This window comes from Crocodylus porosus, unplaced genomic scaffold (assembly GCF_001723895.1).
Source record: "Crocodylus porosus isolate Cpor-Errol unplaced genomic scaffold, CroPor_comp1, whole genome shotgun sequence".
NCBI lineage: Eukaryota > Metazoa > Chordata > Crocodylia > Crocodylidae > Crocodylus > Crocodylus porosus.
The window spans coordinates 8198261-8218188 of NW_017728950.1; the positions used below are offsets into that span (position 1 = coordinate 8198261).

General features: G+C 45.6%; 1 protein-coding gene across 3 annotated transcripts in view; it reads right to left on the reverse strand.

Annotated features, from left to right (window-relative positions):
* The window catches only part of AUH (AU RNA binding methylglutaconyl-CoA hydratase), a 179135-nt gene extending 162979 nt beyond the window's left edge, over positions 1-16156 (reverse strand). For all 3 annotated transcript variants that reach the window (XM_019555022.1, XM_019555021.1, XM_019555020.1), the window contains exons 1-3: positions 15933-16156; positions 730-797; positions 544-631 (exon numbers count right to left, since the gene is read on the reverse strand). In XM_019555022.1, coding sequence (XP_019410567.1) covers positions 544-631; positions 730-797; positions 15933-16137 — 361 coding nt within the window. In that variant the 5' untranslated portion in view covers positions 16138-16156. The remainder of the gene's footprint in view (positions 1-543; positions 632-729; positions 798-15932) is intronic.
* Between the last annotated feature and the right edge of the window lie 3772 nt (positions 16157-19928).

Genomic DNA, 19928 nt, shown 5'->3' on the forward strand with positions numbered 1-19928 from the left:
AGGGGAAGAAGGAAAAATGCTTTCCAGATTGGTTTATCTAATCTGAATGAATCAATCACTACCCTGAATTGGATAGACACAATAAACTGATTTGTACATCCAGTTTAATTTTGTAACTAAATAAAATGAAAATACTCTCTTGACACTTGCAGGAGTGGTTACAAGCATCAAAAGCTAGCTTAACATTTCAACAGACTGATTCCAGGTGGTTAGCCAATAATTTCAAACAAATTGGTGGTTTCTTTAAAATCGTGAAAATAAGCATATGTGACTTGAATACTGTTAAGTTTTTGAAACTTCAACTGAACGTAGTTTTTCACCACGAAGGGTAGAATGCATTGAATCTGATTAAATCATTTATGACCAGAAAATTATGTTAGTTCCTTATTAAAGGGGGAAAAGAAAAAAAAAGTCACATAAGTTTTACTTGCTACTGAGATGAACATGAGCAAATGATACAATGCTTCTTTTGAATCTTGGCCATTCCTACTGTACTACAAGACTATGGATTTCTAACTTCATAATAAAATTAAGTTTGCATACCAGCACAGAATATCCCAGGGACTTCACTCCGGAATATAACAGTTCGTACTTTCTTATCAGATTTCAAAGCATCCACAGCTTTTGACATCTACAGAGAAAAGGAGGAGGGGAAAACCAAATACTTTTCAAACACTTAATTCAAATGTTTTACCTTCACATTAGAAGCAGTTAGTTTTTTCCACTTACCATTTTTAAAAGATTTTTATTAAGTGCATTCTTGGCATGAGGTCTATTTAATCCAAGCACCACAATTCCTACAAGGGGGGAAAAGAAAACCTTGAATAAGTATATGAGAGACACAAAGGGGGAAAAAAATGAAACACCTGTGCTATTTTGATGCTAAAGTGATACCAAGTGAGGACTGAAAAAAAAAATTGTACATACATTATCGTATCTCATTTGCCCTGCAATTTCTTTATTTTACGCTTGATGAGATTTTCAGACTGCTTACATAACCAACAAAAACAGCACATAATTTAAGGAACTATTTTAATAACTAATGGCCTGATACATACAAACATGCCCTTAAATTTGAACACGTACTTGCCATGGTTGCATGCATAAGCTGGGTACTTGTATAAATAGTTTTGTTGTATAATCACGCCACATACCTACTCTAGGTCTCAGCTCAGGCAGGATAAAAATTTCAACTGCCAACTCTTATTTTTAAGATTATCAGGTATTTGCATATGTCTAATACATATCTTGACTGACTCATTCAATTCTTAAAAAATAGGATTTGTATATGTTAACAGAAATACAGTGGCTTTTTGCACATAGCAGTGTGTCAGCTTTGTCTAGGTCAGTTTATTCTTTATGTCAAGATTACTTCTAATTCAAATATTCCCTGTGGTTACAGGAATAGATTATACAAGCACAGAGTGTACATCTATAAACAAAGTGGGTCTGAGTATCTCTGCAGAAGTAGCAAGTTCTTTAATTTTAGGTTTTAGAGTATACTCAAGACCTTTTATTTAGTAAATTTCAATGATTTGGATGGTGTTAGAGTGATGTTGCAGCTGTGATGGTCCAGGAATTGTGCAAGGCAAGGATTTCTTATGGTGATATCTTTTATTGAACCAAATGCATAGTTGGGATAGTTATACAAGCTTTTGTCCTGAAGAATGTCTTACATTCAAAAGCTTGTCTAACTTTAGACTATGTAGTTGGGTCCAATAGCAGATATCAGCCTCAGAAAGCTTTGCCTTTTGCAAGGATTTGGATGACAGTAATAAAGAGGTATGGTCTTTACTATTTCAATGACATCCTTTTAAATAAAACATGTGCTTTTTGGGTATGTCCACAAGGTAGAATAGTACAGAAATATCAGAAATAGCTCAGTACACACTTAGTCCCAAACCACCAGCAGTAGATCAGCATTAGAAATGCTGACTGGGTTATGGGTTAATAGATTCATAGATTGTAAAGCCGGAAGGGATCACATTGGGTCATCGTGTCTGACCCCCCTGCCCCTGGCAGGAAAGAGGACTGAGGTCAGATGACCCCAGTCAAGCCTCCTCTTGAAGACCTCCAAGTTAGGTGATAATACCACCTGTCTTGGAAGCCCATTCCAGATTCTGGCCATCCTTACTGTAAAAAATTTCTTCCCAATGTCTAACCTAAATCTGCTCCCCACTAGTTTACACCCATTGTTCCTAGTTACTCCCTGGGGCACTCTGGTAAATAGCGCATCACCACTTCCCTGTTGTCCTCCTTTAATAAACCTGTAGGCAGCTACAAGGTCTCCCCTCAGCCGTCTCTTGTGAAGGCTGAAGAGATCCAAATCTCTCAACCTCCCCTCGTAGAGTCTTTCACAGAGGCCACTAATCATGCGAGTGGCCCTCCCCTCTGAACCCTCTCCAGATTCCCCGTGTCCCTCTTGAAGTGCAGTGCTCAGAACAGGACACTGTACTCCAACTGCAGTCTGACAGAAGGGGAGCATCGCCTCCCTTGATCTGTTGGTCATGCATCTGCTAATACACAACAAGGTGAAACTGGCCTTGTTGATGGCTCGTTACACTACTGGCTCATGTTCACCTTGAAGTCAACTATGACTTCAAGATCTCTCTCAGCCTCTGAGCTGCTGGGGGGCCGTCCCCAAACCTATAGGTGTGCAGGGGATTCCTCCTTCCTGGGTGGAGTACCTTGCATTTATCTTTGCTGAACTGCATCCTATTTCATTCTGCCCACTGATCTAACCTGTCCAGGTTGGCCTGCATCTGCTCCCTGCCCTCCAGTGTGTTAACTTTGCCCCATAACTTGGTATCATCTGCGAACTTGGAAAGGGTGCTCTCCACACCCTCGTCCAAATTGCTGATGAAGATATTAAATAACACCAGCCCAAGGACTGAACGCTGCGGGACCCCACTGCCCACCTCCTTCCAGGCCGAGAACAACCCGTCCACCACTACTCTCTGGGGGCAGTCCCTAAGCCAGCTGGCCACCCACCTTACTGTGTAGGCATCCATTCCCCAGCCTGCTAGCTTCCCTATGAGAACAGGATGCGAAACTGTGTCAAACCCCTTCCTAAAATCCAGGCAGATTACATCAGCCTCAGCTCCTGTGTCAAGGCAGTGTGTGACCTGGTCATAAAAGGCTATAAGGTTTGTCAGGCAGGATCTACCTATAACAAACCTGTGCTGGTTTCCTTTCTGCATGGTTTCCCCTGCTGGGCCTTCACAAATGCACTCTTTGATTTTTTTTCCAGTATTTTCCCAGGGACAGAGGTAAGACTAATTGCCCTATAGTGACCCAGCTCATCTCTTCTCCCCTTCTTAAAAATGGGCACCATGCTGACACTTTTCCAGTCCTCAGGGATCTGGCCAAAGTACCAAGAACTTTACTCTTCTTAGTATAGCTGACCTCAACTTTTAATGTTTCCAGTTCAGCAGCTAATGTAAAGATCTAGCTTAGAAATCTCTACACAGCACAAATAAACTATCACAAAAGGAGATTGACAATCTTGTGGTAAATTGGTACTAGTATTGCAGTACCTAGCTGAAGCTTCTAAACACTATCATTTTCTCTGCTAAGGCTAGAAATAGATGTTGCCAAGTGAAGTGAATCAGCTACAACAGGACAAGCCCCAGCACAACTGATCCATTCCACTGGGTGAAACACATCACCCATGGATCTTACAGGACAATGGGTGATGTGAAGCTCCCAGGGGACATCTATAAGTAGGGAAACCTTGGCTTTCTCTGCTTAGTGACATGCTCCAGAGTCCTGCACCAGTGTAAGCTGGACACTCCAGTGTGGTCCCAGAGCTAAGTCCAGCAATCAGCTGCAAGGCACTCCCAGGCCTAGGACCACACCGGAGTGCTCGACAGGTGTCCAGGAAATCTCAAATGGGGGAACCCAGGCAGGCACTGCATGGACTTCAGGGGCCTGTTACTATGCACCTCAGAAATGGGAATTCCCAGATTGTGCAGGATGGGTTCCTGACACCCCTACATTGCCTGCTCAGGGTGGCTGTAGTGCATGGGCAGCTCTGAGATGACCACACAGTCCTGTCATAAACCTAAGAGACATCTGCTGCAACAAGTGGCACAAATTGATACCATCTCTGTTGCCACCAAAAATTTTGGCCATTAGTGGCACAATAAGGGGTACAGACATCTGTTTGCTTGGCTGTTGTGCCACCATAATTTTTTTTATGGCAGCACAAAGATGGTATCTGTGTCCACCCTTATAGTCACACAACAATGAAGCAACTATTTTTCTTATTGACTGTTAAAATTTTCTCTGTGTTTTTCACTGAATTAATAACTGTTGCTAGGATTTATAACAACATACAGTTCAACCTGAAACATCTCCTTATAAAATCAGAAAATTCTTCAGGGTACCCATATCAGCCTACCTTACTGTCTTCCTTTTAGGTAAAATTCATTACATTTTTAACTAAATGTTTTTGCAGAGGAGTCCTACAATATGTAAAAATAGAGAGACTTGTAGTACATGGTATACGTGAAACACCGCCAAAACTTTTATTAAACAGGCATCAGAGCAAAGCTATATCAACTAACAAGAAGTTACAGGAAAGAATTAATAGGTGCAATCTAAAATAACAGTTTTGCCTGCCCAAATCCAGAAGTTCTTAGGGGTTTGAGGTGAGAAAGAAGGTGAGGTGGACTGTCATCCTCCCCCCATGGCATATAAACAGAAGTAGTAATGCTGGTGTTAAACCCCTTAAACCAAGTGTTAATGTATTTATTAATTTTTGCATTTAACTTAATTAGCTAAAAGTGGGAGGAAAAGTCCTTTGCAAGAAGAAAATAAAACCTCGAGAGGGAAAAAAATGCATAAACCAATTCTTCCTACCATTTTCATATCCAGTCATAACCCTACCACTATTGTGCTCCTCTCCAAAAAAAGTGTGATTAATGCCCAGCAGACACCCACCCCACTTTCCAATTTTCCTAAATATGGAAAGAAGAAAGGAAGTGAGATTAGTCAGAAATGGGTAACAGGATTTAGGACATTAGAAAATTACAAACTGAAGTCAGCATTAGAAAAATAAAAATATATTCCATGGCTTCTCATTTCTCCTTCTTTTCTTGATAGTTCCATCATAATAATAGCCAAGTACCTCTGGAAATAATTTAACCTTAAGATACCTGAGGGGGTGTAAGGAATATCTCATGCCAAAACTGGTAACCCCAGCACAGACGAGTTAAATGATTTGCCCAGTGTTACATAGGAGGCCTACCATGGAATACGAGTTTAATACAGGCCCCCTGAGACCCATACCACACACATTCTTTTCTACAAAATCAGCCTTCTAAAATTGGGGCATGTGCCTTAAGTGAGGAAATAGATTTCTCTTTGCTGGAACAGACGTTTCCAGACATTGTGCTCCAATGCAAGGATGGGCAAAATACAGCCTATGGGCACTCTGTCCGGCCCAAAGCAAGTCCCTCACTCCCGCCTAGCCCAGGTGCCATCTGACCTGTGGCACATCCTGTCTCCCTCTGGGCATGCAGTGGGGCTGGCACAGCCTTTCTAGGCAGCCCAGGCAACAGCAACTCTTTCTGGCTGCCACCACCTCTATTCCCAGCCCCATGGTACTGGTAAAGACCTGTGGACACAGCACCGACCCCTGCCCACCCCATACCCACTGCGGACTGGGCCCAGTAACGTGGACCAACTCCAGACCAGAGAGAACCCATCCATACAGCCCCAAACCTGGCCTGCCCTGCGCCTGCTCCCAACTCACCCACTATGCTAAGCAGTGGTAGAAGCAGCAACCACCAGGCAGAAGCTGCTGCTCAGTGCAGGGGAAAAAGTGGCCCCTTCCCTTCACTGCTGGGCCCTTCTTGCTGTAGCTCCCTGGAGCCCATGCCCAGGCTGGCCTGTGGTTCCTCCTCTGCACCGCCACCATTGCCCCACTGGGTGGCCTGAAAACAGCAAGCAAGAGGGGGAAACAGAGGAGGTGTTCTCATGCTTCCTGAGAAATCAGGGCAATCGACTAGCTACCTCAGGTGCCTGTACATGAACGCACACAGCCTGGGAAACAAGCAGGAAGAATTCCAAGTCCTTGCAGTCAGGGAACTATGACACAATTGGAGCAACAGAGACTTGGTGGGATAGCTCACATGACTGGAGTAGTCACAGATGGGTGCAAACTGTTCAAGAAGGACAGGCAAGGAAGAGGCAGAGGAAGAGTTGTACTTTATGTAAAAGAGTCATATGATAACTCAGAGCTCCAGTATAAAGCTAGAGCCAGGCCTATTGAAAGTCTCTGGGTTAGGGTCAGAGGGGAGAGCAACAAGGGTGCTGTTGCAGTGGGGAGCCTGCTATTCACCAGTAAACTAGGAGAAAGTGGTGGATGAGGCTTTCTTCAAACAGTTAGCGGAAGTTTCCCAATCACAAGCCCTGGTTCCCATGGGGGACTTCAATTACGCTGACATCTGCTGGGAGGGCAATCCAGCAGTGCGCAGGCAATCCAGGAAGTTTTTGGAGAGTTTTGGAGACAATTTCCTGGTACAAGTGCTGGAGTGGCCAACTAGGGACCATGCTCTTTCTGAGTCGCACACAGGGAAAAATTGGTGGGGAATGTAGTAGTGGATGGCAACTTGGGCAGCAGTGACCACAAGATGACCAAGTTCAGGATTCTGAGGAAGGGAAGGATGGAGAGCAGCAGAGTAAGGACCCTGGACATTGGAAAAATCAGACTTTGACTTGTTCATGGAACTCATAGGCAGGATCTCCTGGGAAGCCAGACTGAGGGAGAGAAGAGTCTAGAACAGCTAGCAATCTTTAAAGAAGCCTTTACTAAGAATGCAGGAACAAACCATCCTGATCCACAGGAAGACAAGCAAGTACAGCAGAAGACCATCTTGGCTTAGCAGGAAACTCTTCAGTAAACTAAGCCATAAAAAGGAAGCTTATAAGAAATGGAAATTTGGATAAATAAATAGGGAGGAGTATAAGAGCATTGCTTGGGCAAGCAGGGATGAAGTCAGGAAGGCCAAAGCGCAATTGGAGTTGCAGCTAACAAGGGACTTGAAGGGTAACAAGAAGTGTTTCTACAAGTATGTTGGTAGCAAGAGGAGGATCAGGGAAAGTGTGGGTCCCTTACTGAATGTGACAAAGGTTTCAGCCCAGAAAAGGCTGAAATGCTCAATGCCTTTTCCTCAGTCTTTGCAGGCCAGTTCAGCTCCCAGACCACTGCAACAGGCAGCACATTTTGGGGCAGAGGTGAGTAGTCACCAGTGACAAAAGAACAGGTTTAGGACTATTTAGAAAATCTGGACATACTAGTCCATTGGGCCAGACAGGATGCACCGAAGGATGCTGAAAGAGTTGGCTGATGAGACTGCAGAGCCACTAGCCATGATCTCAGAAAACTCATGGTCATCAGGAGAGGTCCTGGGTGAGTGGAAAAGGGAAAACATAGTGCCCATATTTAAGAACAGGAAAAAGGAAGATCCAGGGAATTACAGACCAGTCAGCCTCACCTCAGTCCCTGGAAAAAGTATGGAGCAGATCTGCTATGGTAGCCTGTTATATCTTATGCTTTAAATTTGCACCTGCATATAGAGTGGTGAATTATAGTATTGTTTTGGGGGAATTTTATATTCATGGTGCTAACAGATCCTCAAGGACTCTCTCTCAAAGCATGTGGCGGAGAAGAATGTGATTAGGAACAGTCAGCATGGATTCACCAAGGACAAGTCATGCCTAACCAACCTGGTTGCTGTTTATGACAAGGTGACTCGCTGTGTGGATGCAGGGAGACCAAAGGATATAATATACCTTGATTTTAGCAGAGCTTTTTATATGGTCTCCCAAAACATTCTCACAGGCAAGCTAAGGAAGTACTGGCTGGAAGAATAGATTGTAAAGTGGATAGGAAATGGGCCGAAGCATCAGGCTCAGAGGGTAGTAATCCGGATAGTAAGCAGGGATCTGGGCTTTCCCTTTCCCATGGAAAAACAGAGAAAACCACAGATATCCCATTTTTATCAGAGAAAACGTGGATTTTACCTTTTAGCAGAGGAAGCTGAGGCTCTCCCCTCTTACAAAGACATCTCCAGGCGGGCAGAGTTCCAGCCTGCAAGAGCTGATTGCAAAATGGTCAGGAAACACCCTGTCCTGCCTGGAGGAGGAGTGAGAGGGGAAAAGGGCAGGGCCTGAGACTTTTAGTCAGTCCCAAGGCTTGGCTCAGGCTCCCTTTCCTTCTCAAGCCTGCAAGGTTAGGTAAGCGGGGTTTGCAGGGGGCTAAGACAGCGGGGCAGTTGGGGACTCTGGAGTGCCCGGCCAGGTCCAAATGAACCGCCAGCAGCGCTAGCAGTGCAACAGGGCTTAGTGCCTCCATGAGCAGCTTCCCTTAAGAACTAACAGTGCCACTCACAGTCCACATGTAACCAGCTGGGTACTCCAGCAGCAAGCGGGGAGGTATTGGGGGAAACCCTGGAGTGGCTGCCTGGCCAGCGGCATGTGAAACCAGAGCAGTCCTGGAGTGACTGCTGCCACGCCCCACACCACTTGCCTGCGGAGCCGTGCAGCCGGTCGCAGGAAGGCTGTGCAAGACACGGCAGCAGCAGGGAAGGAAGCACTGAGGAGGGACATTGGAGGGCCTCGCACCTGGTAGCCACCACCGCAGCACCCCACACTGTCTTCCCACAGCCGGATGAACAGCTCCACAGACACAACTCTGCAGGCACAGCTCCGGGGCCACTTGACTCCACAGGCAGGCAGTGCAGAGCAGTGGTGCCCTTCTGCAGGCTGCACACAAGCCACCCGCCCAGAGGTGGGGGCTTGCATGTAGTGACCGCGATCACCACCACAACCATGCCCCGTGCCACTTACCTGTGAAGCCATGCATCCATGAACCTGTGCACACAGAGCTGAGGCCAGCCACAGGAACATAGCACAGGGCATGGCAGCTGCGGTAGTGGCACGGTGGCAGCCGTCACGTGAGCCGACCCCTCCTCCCCAACCTAGGCCAGGTGGCTTAGGTGCTGCCCGCAGGGTAGCTCCACTGCCTTTGCCTCCTTGGCCCTGCTCCTGGGAGCGGGCCCAGACACAAACACCCTCCTCCCATTCTCAATCTGTTCCCCTGTATGCGCTATATCTGGCCCCTTCCCTTCTCCCCCCATACACACTTACTTGTTGGGGGGGTGCGTGCATGCACCCCTGCCGGGGGAGTGAGGGGCACCAGCAGGGCCAGGGGGACTGTGGGGTGGGGCACTTTAATTTTAATCATGGATGTTGTGGTTTTTTATCAGAGAATGTGCTATTTTTATCAAGGAAGCCAGGATCCCTGGTAATCAGTGGTTCAATATCTTCATCAACGACCAGGAAGATGGCATACAGTGCACCCTCAGCAAGTCTGCAGATGACAACAAGCTGTGGGGGGTAGTAGACATGCTGGAGGGTAGGGCTAGGATTCAAAGTAACATAGACAAATTGAAGGATTGGATCAAAAGAAATCTCATGAGGTTCAACAAGGACAAATGCAAAGTCCTGCACTTAGACCAGAACAATCCCAGGGGGCTGACTGGCTGGACAGCAGCTCTGCAGAAACAGACCTGGGGGTTACAGTGGACAATAAACTGAATATGAGCCAACAGTGTGCCCTTGTTGCAAAGAAGGCTAGTGGTATACTGGGCTGCATCAGAGGAGTGCTGCCAGCAGGTCAAAGGAAGTTATTCCCCTCTTTTCAGCACTGGTGAGGCCACATCTAGAGTACTGTGTTCAGTTTTGGGCCCCCTACTATAGAAAGGATGCAGACAAATTGGAGAGGGTCCATCAGAGGGCAACAAAAATGATGAGGGGGCTGGGTGGCATGACTTATGAAAAAAAACTGAGGGAATTGGTCTTATTTCATTTAGAAGAGGAGACCGAGGGGAGATTTAATAGAAACCTTCAACTACCTAAAGAGGGGTTCGAAAGAGGATGAAGCTGGATTGTTCTCAGTGGTGGCAGATGGCAAAACAAGGAGCAATGGTCTCAAGTTGCAGCAAGAGAATTTTAGGCTAAATATTAGAATGCATTTTCTTACTAGGAGGGTTTTAAAACGCTGCAACAGGTTACCCAGAGAGGTGGTAGAATCTCTATCCTTGGAGATGTTTAAGACCCAGCTAGACAGATCTTTGGCTAGGATGATATAGTCGGGGATTGCCTTGGTTTGAGCAAGGGGTTGGACTAGATGACGTCCTAAGGTCACTTCCAACCCTAATTTTCTATGATTCTGGCTCTCCAGTTAGAGTATGATATGTGCAGTTATATTTATAATTCACAGGTTACAATACAGAGTGGAGAGTAATTGGTTTTCTTAGGCTTTTGGGCTTTCCCAGGTGCCACATGGGGCTGAGAAGGAATTATTTCCATTTCTGCTCCTGCAAGTGTCAGTGGTTTTTTTCACCTTCATCAGAAGCACTGGGTGTCAGCTTTTGATTTTTGAGGTTTTGCCTGGGATGCATATGCCTATTATCCTGCTGGGACTTGAGCCTGAAGGTTCCTAGTTATTGAGTCTCAGTCCTCTGCAAAGGGCCAAATCAACTGCCATAGTTAGGATCAGAAAGGAATTTTACTCCAGACAGATCACGATAGACTGTGGGAGGAAGGAGGTGGGGTACCTTCCTTTATGGGGGAGAGGGTGGGGAAAGGAGAAGGAAGACTGCCCTTTTCCTTAGATCTCTCAAGTGTATTTAATTACTTCCTGTTCTTGCAGTGAGAGGACATTGACAGTGCCCTTGTCCCCCTGCTTTACCTGTGACAAGTCCATTCTTGATGTTTTGGGGCACTGTGACTGGTAGTTGCATAAGAGGGTTGTTTGTGCAGTTTTGTTTGAAATTGGCTAGATGGACACTTGTAAACAGTAGCTTAGATAAGGATGATCTTTGAACAGAGGGTTGAAGTAGATGATCTCCTGAGGTCCCTCCCTGTTCTACTTTGTACGATGTATCACCTTTGAATGAATGCACTAGTTCCCCCACCCCCTCCCCACCAAAAGAAAATCAATATTCCTACTATACCTGCAAGAACTCTGAAACCAAAAGTAATTAAATCAGAAACTTTTTGTTCAGAACACAAAATAAAAGCACCTGCTTTTGAAAAAACATCCAATAGAGCAAATACTGATGTGCAAAGACTGGAAAGAACAGTAACTTAAATCAAGTATACACAGCATCAGAGCAATGTTAAAACTCAAGATATTTTACCCTGATTCTATCCTAACTACCTCATTAAGTAAGTACACAAAGCTCCTTAAGTGAAAGTATCTGGAAGCCCTTCTACTTTGGAACCAAACCATATTCAAGTTAACTACATACTAGCTGTAACAGTTTATTTTGCAACTAACTGTACTCCCTTTAACTAAGCCACAAAGAACGAAGAAGAAAATATCAAAGGGCTGTTATTACAAGCCCTGAAAATGAGAGGAGCTAAGCAGCTTCTTGGTATTATACTTAACAAATCTTGATTGTGTGTTAGGTTTGGATAAGGGACAAGCTTTTTCACTTGACGTTACACACTTAAAAGGAGTACAGTGTATAGATCTGTACCCTGGACTTCCAATAAGACTCAAGGAGAAGGGGAACACAACTACAATGGCCTGAAACATTTCTGCTGAACTTAACTTTATAAATTTTAAGCAAGAACTTAAGTTTTAATTCTTCTGATTACAAAGTATTGTCTGAATATAAGCCAGACAGGATTACTTTCCTGAGACAGTAAACAGCCTAAAAAAATAGAAATTTTAGGAAGGGAATCATTTGTTCCCATTCATAAAAGAAATTCTAGTACCAAAATCCAACGATAACAAGTGTTGGAAGTTTAGATGCTTAACTACTTGTCAACACATCACTGAGCAGGGCAAAATATTTCTTTTGCCACAAGTGCATGCTGGGTCAGAAAAGTTGACTCCTTTAACTCCCTAAGTTGAATCCATATGGCAGGAGTAGGAAACCTGTGGGATGATTGCAATAAGTAATGAGTTCAGCCTCTGTGAGTGATCAGGGAGGGGACAAGCAGCACAGCAGCAGACCAGCCAGGAAACAAAGCAGGAGATCAGGCAGGGAGTACAGGGCAGAAAGCAGAAAGGAATATTTGGTACTGGAAGGGGAATAATGTGACATTTGGGGAGAGTAGGTGGCTAATTTGTGGCACACCTGCCAAAAAAAGTTGGCCCCACACTGCCTTATGGTATTGTATTTGCTTTACTATACTCACCATGTATTATTTTCACATACAAATAGTTTTCATTTTGTTGGACTCTGAACCCCAAGAACTGTACCTCAGAAAATTTAAGATCCAGAAATAATTCAGCAGCTTGTTGTTTCTGCAGCTAGCCCAAGTTGGATGCTTTTGGGGAACACTTCAACACCTTACTCAAATTATAATGTGTTACTGAATCTCACAAACCCAAAGTTACATTCACTAGATAAGACTTGGTGGGGCTAACAATCCAAATTTTGTGTGTCAGGGAAGTATATGCAATGGCATATACATACCTTTATAATTGTAGCACAGTTAATAATAACTTTTTTTAAAAAATCACTGGACAAATAGACTAAAAGCTTAAGACATCTCAATTTTTTCATTCTTACCTGCTATAAATGCAATGTCAATCAAAGCACAGCCGAAGATGATTCTCTTGTTATGTTGGACCTTAATCACTTTCTTCAAATAGCCTAATCCCCTTTCTGAGCTATGGAATTATAACTAAAACAATAAAGCGTTGATTTCTATCACTGGTAACCTGTCTTAACACAACAACTCTTGTTTCAGTAGACAAAACAGGCTCTCATTTTCAAGGTGAAGTCAGTCAATAATACCTCTTCTTTTAAAGACAGGGTCCATGACTTAGCAAGATATTTGCGAAGAACTGTTCCATATGTCCACAACTTATTTGCCACTTCTACCAATACCTGGCACTTGGATGCTGTTTTATATTGACTTTAACACAGTTTGGTATACATTGAGAGGAGGAAAACATTAAAAAAGGTCTTTGGTTTGACATGTGGTTAGACAGATGGATACATACATACATCCTGCGATACAAACCATCTTCCCTAACAGGTCAAAATTTTGACTGATGTTAGCCCCAACAAATTTTATTTTTCTACCACAAGGTCCTCTAACCCACTGAGATTACAGTCGGAAATGCAGAAATTGCATGTACTCAGCACTCTGACTAGTAAAAGCTACAGAATGACCTGCACCTTTAGCCACCTCATCCATACTCTAACCATTAAGTTGGTTTTGCTGGCACTAAGGAAACTTACCATTCCAACTGCCTGAGTAGTTCCTAAGAGTCATTTCAGGCAATGCTCAATCCCCAGTCATTGGATGCATTTAAGATCAGGTATCTTGCTTTCAAAAGTAAAGCAAGTGCTCAGGCAGCCATTTAAGTTGCACAAATGGTTCTAGCTCTTGGACCAACACCATGGATTGATTTAGCCAAAACCAAGAGGCAGATCTGAAAGTAGATGGCTGGTTTGGTATGGTGCCAACTGGTCCAGGACAACCCATGAAAGCAGATGCACCAAGGTAATTTACACACCAAGCTTAAACAGCAATTGAAACTTGGAATTGAAACATGTGACAGGAGCCTCTGGTGGGACAGCAGGCTGCTCTGGGAGGGCTAGTGTCGGACACCAAGTGAGTTTTCTATCTTCCCAACAAACAGGGAAGATACCAGTTTTTCTCTTGCAATACCCTAAAGAAGTAGTCACTAATAAGATGACCTGATACAGCAGGGGTGTTAAATATATGGCCCATGGAACCACTCTATCCAGCTTGCTGGACTACTGCTGAACCACCAAATGTTGTGGTACATGGTCTGTCACAGAACCCAAGCCCATCAAGCCCTGGTGAACATGAAGCTTGGTGGCAAGGGGTGAGTGAGGACTGACACAGCCACAGTAGTCCAAGGCCACTTCACCTTTTGCCACCCAGCTGCCAGTTCCCACCAAATACCGCATGCTAAAAACTGAGCTGGAATTGCTGCTGTAGCATGAGGCACAGCAGCAGCTCCAGCTCTGGCACGTGCCACAGCCGCGTACCCTGGGTCAGAGCCAAAGCTGCTGCTGTCACAACTCTGTGATCTAGGCAAGAAGCAGAGCTGCCCCTGCTATTGCTTCCTTGTGTTTCAGTCTGGATCTAGCCTACTAGGAGCCTTGCAGTCTGGATCCAGCCTGGGGCACAAGATAAGTTTTAAAGCCTATACAGTATAGTCATCATCTAATTTGCCCCGGAGAATGGGAAAAGGACATGATAGCCTGCCAACACTTTTATCGTTTTTTTCCTTTCCATCACAATTCAGAACGCTACTGAAATGTTGCAATTTTCAAACCAGTTATATAGTTGATTGCAAAAATGGGACCTGGAGCAGCAGTTTGGGGGCAGAACCATCATTGGGTCAGGCATAAATTCCAAGACTGGGTAAAGCCCTTGACTGTGGCTATTCCAGAAGTTCATTTGACTCAGAATCTGTTTTCATTAAAAAAATTATTAATCCTTATGACTAAAAAGAAATGCTTAAAAATAATCCAGGCAGAACCAATGCACTGGGCCCTGCAAGACTCTGAGCAATTCTTTCATAGTGAAAGCCATCTCAATGGAGCATTGAATCCAACCCCCCTCTACTTCCTTCCAATCCCTTCTCAGCACAGAAGTTCACGCACTGCAGGGGAAGAGTCCAGCAGGCCAAGCCAATGCATTAAGAGAAGACACCCCAAATGCTGAGGTAACTTGGGACACCCCTCAGTGCTCAGGCAGCCATTTAAGTTGCACAAATGGTTCTAGCTCTGGACCCAACTCCGTGGATCAATTTAGCCAAAGCCAAGAGGCAGGCCTCAAAACAGACAGCTGGTTTGGTGTGGTGCTGACTGGTCCAGGACAGCCCATTGAAGCAGATGCATCAAAGTCACTTACACACCAGGCTTAAACAGCAATATGTTGGAATTGAAACATGTGACAGAAGCCTTAGGTGGGACAGCAGGCTGCTCTGGGAAGGCTGGTGTTGGACACCAAACACGACGGCAAAACCTGGCTCAAACAAGACTCCAGCCAGGGCTCTGTGTTCAACTCCAAACTCGGGGCCCTGACAGACTTGTAACTCCACTATAACTCACTGCACTTTGCAGGAAGTATCATGAGTTACAGAGATCCCCAGGACCAAACAGGCATTTTGCTGGTGGGTCTTAGGGGATCAACTTCCCCTAACCAGCCGCAGCATTATTTTCAATGGGGGGGAGGGAATTGGAGGGGAGGGGAGCAGACAGAGCTCTGTGTGTGCTGTGGTTTGCTCAGCCGTGTTGGAGTGTGCGGTGTGTGGACTGGAGCTCCCCGAGGCGGGAGGGCTCCAATCCACACGCCCCACCATCCAACACGGCTAGGCAAACCCCTCCCCTCTCTTCCCCCCTCCCATTCTGAAGGCAGTGCAAGGAGTAGGTCTGGGCTGCATCAGCATAGCCCAGGCCCTGACGCCTGCTGACAACAGTTAACGAAGCAGAGCCACTTTGAAGCGCCTTCATCTGAACCATCACGTAAGGACTTGGGACTGTCAAGAGACCAGTTCCTTTTGAAGCACTGTGTAGCCATGCCCTCCTGCAGAGGGCAGTCTGCAGGGGCTGGTGAGGGGGATCCTCCATCACGAGTCACTTGCTGCAGCACCCTCAGAGCCTGGGCACAGCTGTTTGCACCTCATTTAGGCTCCTCACCCCCACGCTACAGCCCAGAAGTGGGCCCAGAGCTCGTCAGAGTCAGGGCCAGGGCCGTACTCCCCCTTGCCCTGCAGCTGGACCACCCCCCCGTGACGTGGTGCAGGGGCCGGGTGACGTCACACAGCGGCACGATCTCCGCGCTGGGGGGGCGTCCTGGTCCCCCCGGTGTTAGGATCGAGGCGGGGGCGAAATCCCTTCCCCTCCCCCCGCTACCTTTATGCTCGTCGTCCAGGTAGCGGACGCGCAGCTCCTCCTCCTCCCGCGCCTCCGAGCCGTAGCTCCTCCGGGCCGAGGTGAAAGAAGCAGCAGCAGCAGCGGCGGCGGCACCTGCCCGCCGCAGCTCGAGCCCCGGCCGGTGGAGGGACGAGGCCGCAGCCAACCCGACTGTAGCCCGCAGGAGGCCCGCCGCCGCCGCCATGCCGCCTCCTCGCCTTCCGCCCGCCTCACGTGACCTTGCGGCGGCGGCGCGGCACGCATGGACCCTCCCCCCACCGCCGCACGCGACCCCGAGCCACGTGAGGCCAACGGCCCCCGACGGCTGTTGTGCGTGCTCGCCGCCTCAGGGCTCGTACGGTTGAGAACGTCTGCCCTAGGCGCAGTCCCCGGCCTGGCCCAGCCTCTCCACCCCGCTTACGGGTCAGTCCTGAGGGCGCATACTTTTTCATTGTACGGTAGTTTTTCAGCAAATACTGTATGATCATTTTGAGCGTCCCATACAATCATTTCATATTTAAGACTTGGCAACGCTGTTACCACGTTCAAAGCGCTTTGACTGCACCTTCGGCGCCACACCGCCCCGCTCCCTTTGCTCCTACCTCGCTCAGGTTTCACCTAGCAGGGTTGGAGCCTTGCTGTTGGCCACCACTGTCCCCATAAAATTTTGGGGGGTGATTTCTCCATCACACGTTACACTATTATGCACCAGATGGATGAATGGCGCAATAAAGGTAGACAGGGCCACACTGCAAAGCACGAGCTGCACATTTAACGGGAGAATCGTGCAATACATGTAGACTGGCCACATGTGCAAAGTAATTATGGCACTATTAAAAAGGGAAAAGAGCCTAGTGCACTATATAAAAAAAGCCAACCAGCTATTAAGTTCATGCTTGAAAATGTGAAACAGCTCAACAGCGGGTTTCTAGCCAGCTTTAATTTGCATGTGTAGCAGGGCCCCTGTTGGGCCAACTGCATAGTTGGGAGGGGTGTCAAATAAGCTTTTGTGTAGCAAGTGCCTGTCTAGGTTTTAAAGTCATTTTGATCATCTCATCTGACACTCTGTAAAATGCAGGCCATAAATCACCACCAAGGGAATCCCAGCTCCTTTTAGCTCATATAGAACATATCTTTTAGATACAAAAGGGGGGAAAAAATCATTGTAAAGTTGCTTGCTCAGAGGAAATTAAAGAGTTTTAGAGGTGCAGCTAGGCAAGGGCAATGGTGTGGCCCTCACAGTTCCAAGTCACGGCTTTGAACAGTGACTTAAGCAAAAGATTCAAAAAGGGCTTTTAGAGCTGTGCGCTGTGATTTTGAAATGAAAGTGTTTCAGTGAGGTCCGTTGCTACAGGAAAGAAGTAGCTGTTAATGCCTCCAAAGCAACCGTCACAAATTCTCTAGGACAGACTTTGTCCTCAGGGTTTGTCCCAGTGTCCCCAAGGACATGTGTCTCAAATTTGAAAAATTCCCTAGGTTCTAATACATCCCTAGGGAATCCCTACAACAAGCTCCTCTCCTCCCTTCCAGCCCCCCACTCCCCCCATTCTGACACAGGGACAGGCTGGGAGAGTGGTGATGGGGTAGTTTACTAGGGAAAACTGGTTCCACGGCGGCAGCCAGCAGCTAGATTCCCCTTCCTCCTGGAACCAATAGCGTAGCGAACTCCTGTTTGTCTCAAGGAATAGTTGCATGTCAGAATGCTTTCTGCAAAGCAGTCTCAGTTACAGTGGGGACCTGCACTTCTGTCTGCACAGATTTTGCTGAAAGCTGGTTGCTTTAAGTACCTCCCACCAGTGGCCTGCCCAGCTCCCATTTCACCCAACAGAAACTCTTCACAAAAACTCTTACTAGTTTTTTCCTTATATTTTTATCCTGCACCTACCCACAACAATTTATATTCTGCACTAGACAGCATTGTTTATCTTGCTGTAAATTTACAGAATTATAAAGGTAAATAAATAGAGTCTGTTTCTGCAATTTCCTGCAAGCCCATTGCACCCAAACCTACTATCACAGATTACACCACTTTTAAGGAGAAGCTCTGCAGTGGAACTCCCCAGAAACAAGCCTTATTGGCTGCCTAAAAGACTCCCTGAAACCAGCCCTGGAGTGGCTTCACAAGAGGCAGACTTCTGGCTTTGAGATGCTGGCTCTTCTCTATCCCTAGCTTCTCCAGCAATCTGTAGCACCCCCACTTTGGAGAGCTCTATTTTTGGGTCAGCTCCCAAGAAGGGGGATGCCCTACCAGAGTTGCAGTCTACAACTTAGACCATTTTGCCTCTTTCATCACACCAACCCAAAATGTATTTTTCTTGTTAACAAGTCAGCAGCTCCCAGCAATAAATACCCCAATCTTACTGTCAGTGACATAGCAAGGGGGAGGGGGGGTGAAGCAGAGTGACTGCCCTGTGCACTGAAGCGAAGTGGAGTTAACTGGCACTGCCCAGCCAGGGTGGGGCACAGGACAAAGCCACAAGCAGCACATTTGGGGGAGGTGCAGGGATGGGGGAGTGGGCAAGCATGGGGGAAGGCATGCACCTCCCAGATCCATGCGCAGGGTGAGGGCAGGCTGCTGCTGGCAGCTTTCCCCCGGTGCCCAAGTTCCTTACCAGGGCACTGCTTATTGTAGAGCTCTACCTCTCATTGCATCCTCAGAACGTAGCCCTGCTGCAAGCTGAGTACTTTAACAGCTGTGGTGCTTTTCTTGATGCAGCTGCTCAGTAGCCCCCTAACTGCTTGCCTCCACAAAAAAGGAAACAAAAATAATGTCCTACTACTCCTTTTTGTAGAACAGAGTGAAGAGCATATAGGAAAAACTGTTTTGCTTTCCATTCTGTTGAGTATATTTATACTTATCTTTCCTTTAATTTATGATGTATTTGTTCCAGTAGCCCCCACAGTTAGGCTAAATACTTTCTAATTAGAAGTCTGCATAATTTCTAGGTAGAGGTTTTGTTCACATTCTGAAAACATGTTAATGTTATTAAGAATTAATTTTAAAAGACAATTCCCAATTATGTCAATAGAAACAGTGCTTTAGAAGAAACAGTGTTACTTTTAAAACAGCTTTTAATACAAAGGGTTGGATCCTCTGGTGCACCAAAAAAAGGCCTTAAAGCAGCTGGAGATTGCCAGTAGCCCTGACTAGCTTTGTTCCTTCATTTGGAAAAGCAAGCATCTCAGCATAGAGAACCTACTATAGTTTTCTCTTAAATACAACCTCCCACCCTTCCCTCTTCTCACCTGCATGCCAACAATCACTAACTATCAAGACTGAAATTATAAATTCACCAAGTGATTTCAAAACAAACAAAAACTTTTCAAACACTGATGTCATTTGAATGTGTGTACTCAAAATAAGTAGTGAAAAATTAACTTTTTCTAGGCAGTTTTCCTTTCTTTTCCAAACTACACTGCAAGCAAATGCTTAAATTCAAACAAGAATTTTTATTTCAGAAAACGCTAGTAGTACTTTTTCTACAAACTGGGGGTTGAAAAGGCAGTGACAATATAGTACATATAACTTTCTAATAGAATAAAGTTCATGAGGATTTTTTTTTCAGGTTTTCACAGTAAAAGCTTTTTAGAAATAAAAACACAAAATCTAATTACTAGTAAAAAAAGAAATTAAGCACATGTGCTTGTTAAAGCAGGTTATTTCTCTACTTCTACTGTACTTTTTTTTTTTTTTTTTTTTTTTTTTTTTACCAGCACATAACATTGGATGACATTCATGTAACTCTCTGGTAGTTTAACCAAACTCTTTGGTAGTTTAATGCATTTTGCAGTATATCCAATTCCTCCCTTTCAATGGCAGTTCAAACATGAGTCAGAAGATTTGGATGGAAGCAGTTTTCCATATATTCTAGTTCCCCGATTTTTCATTGTGGTTTAGTTCTTCCCACAGTTTTTAAAAGTCAGAGTAATACATAGGAAGCCAGTTTAACTTCAGAAGGGGAAAAAACAGCACTTCTTCGGAAAAGTTTTCTGGAA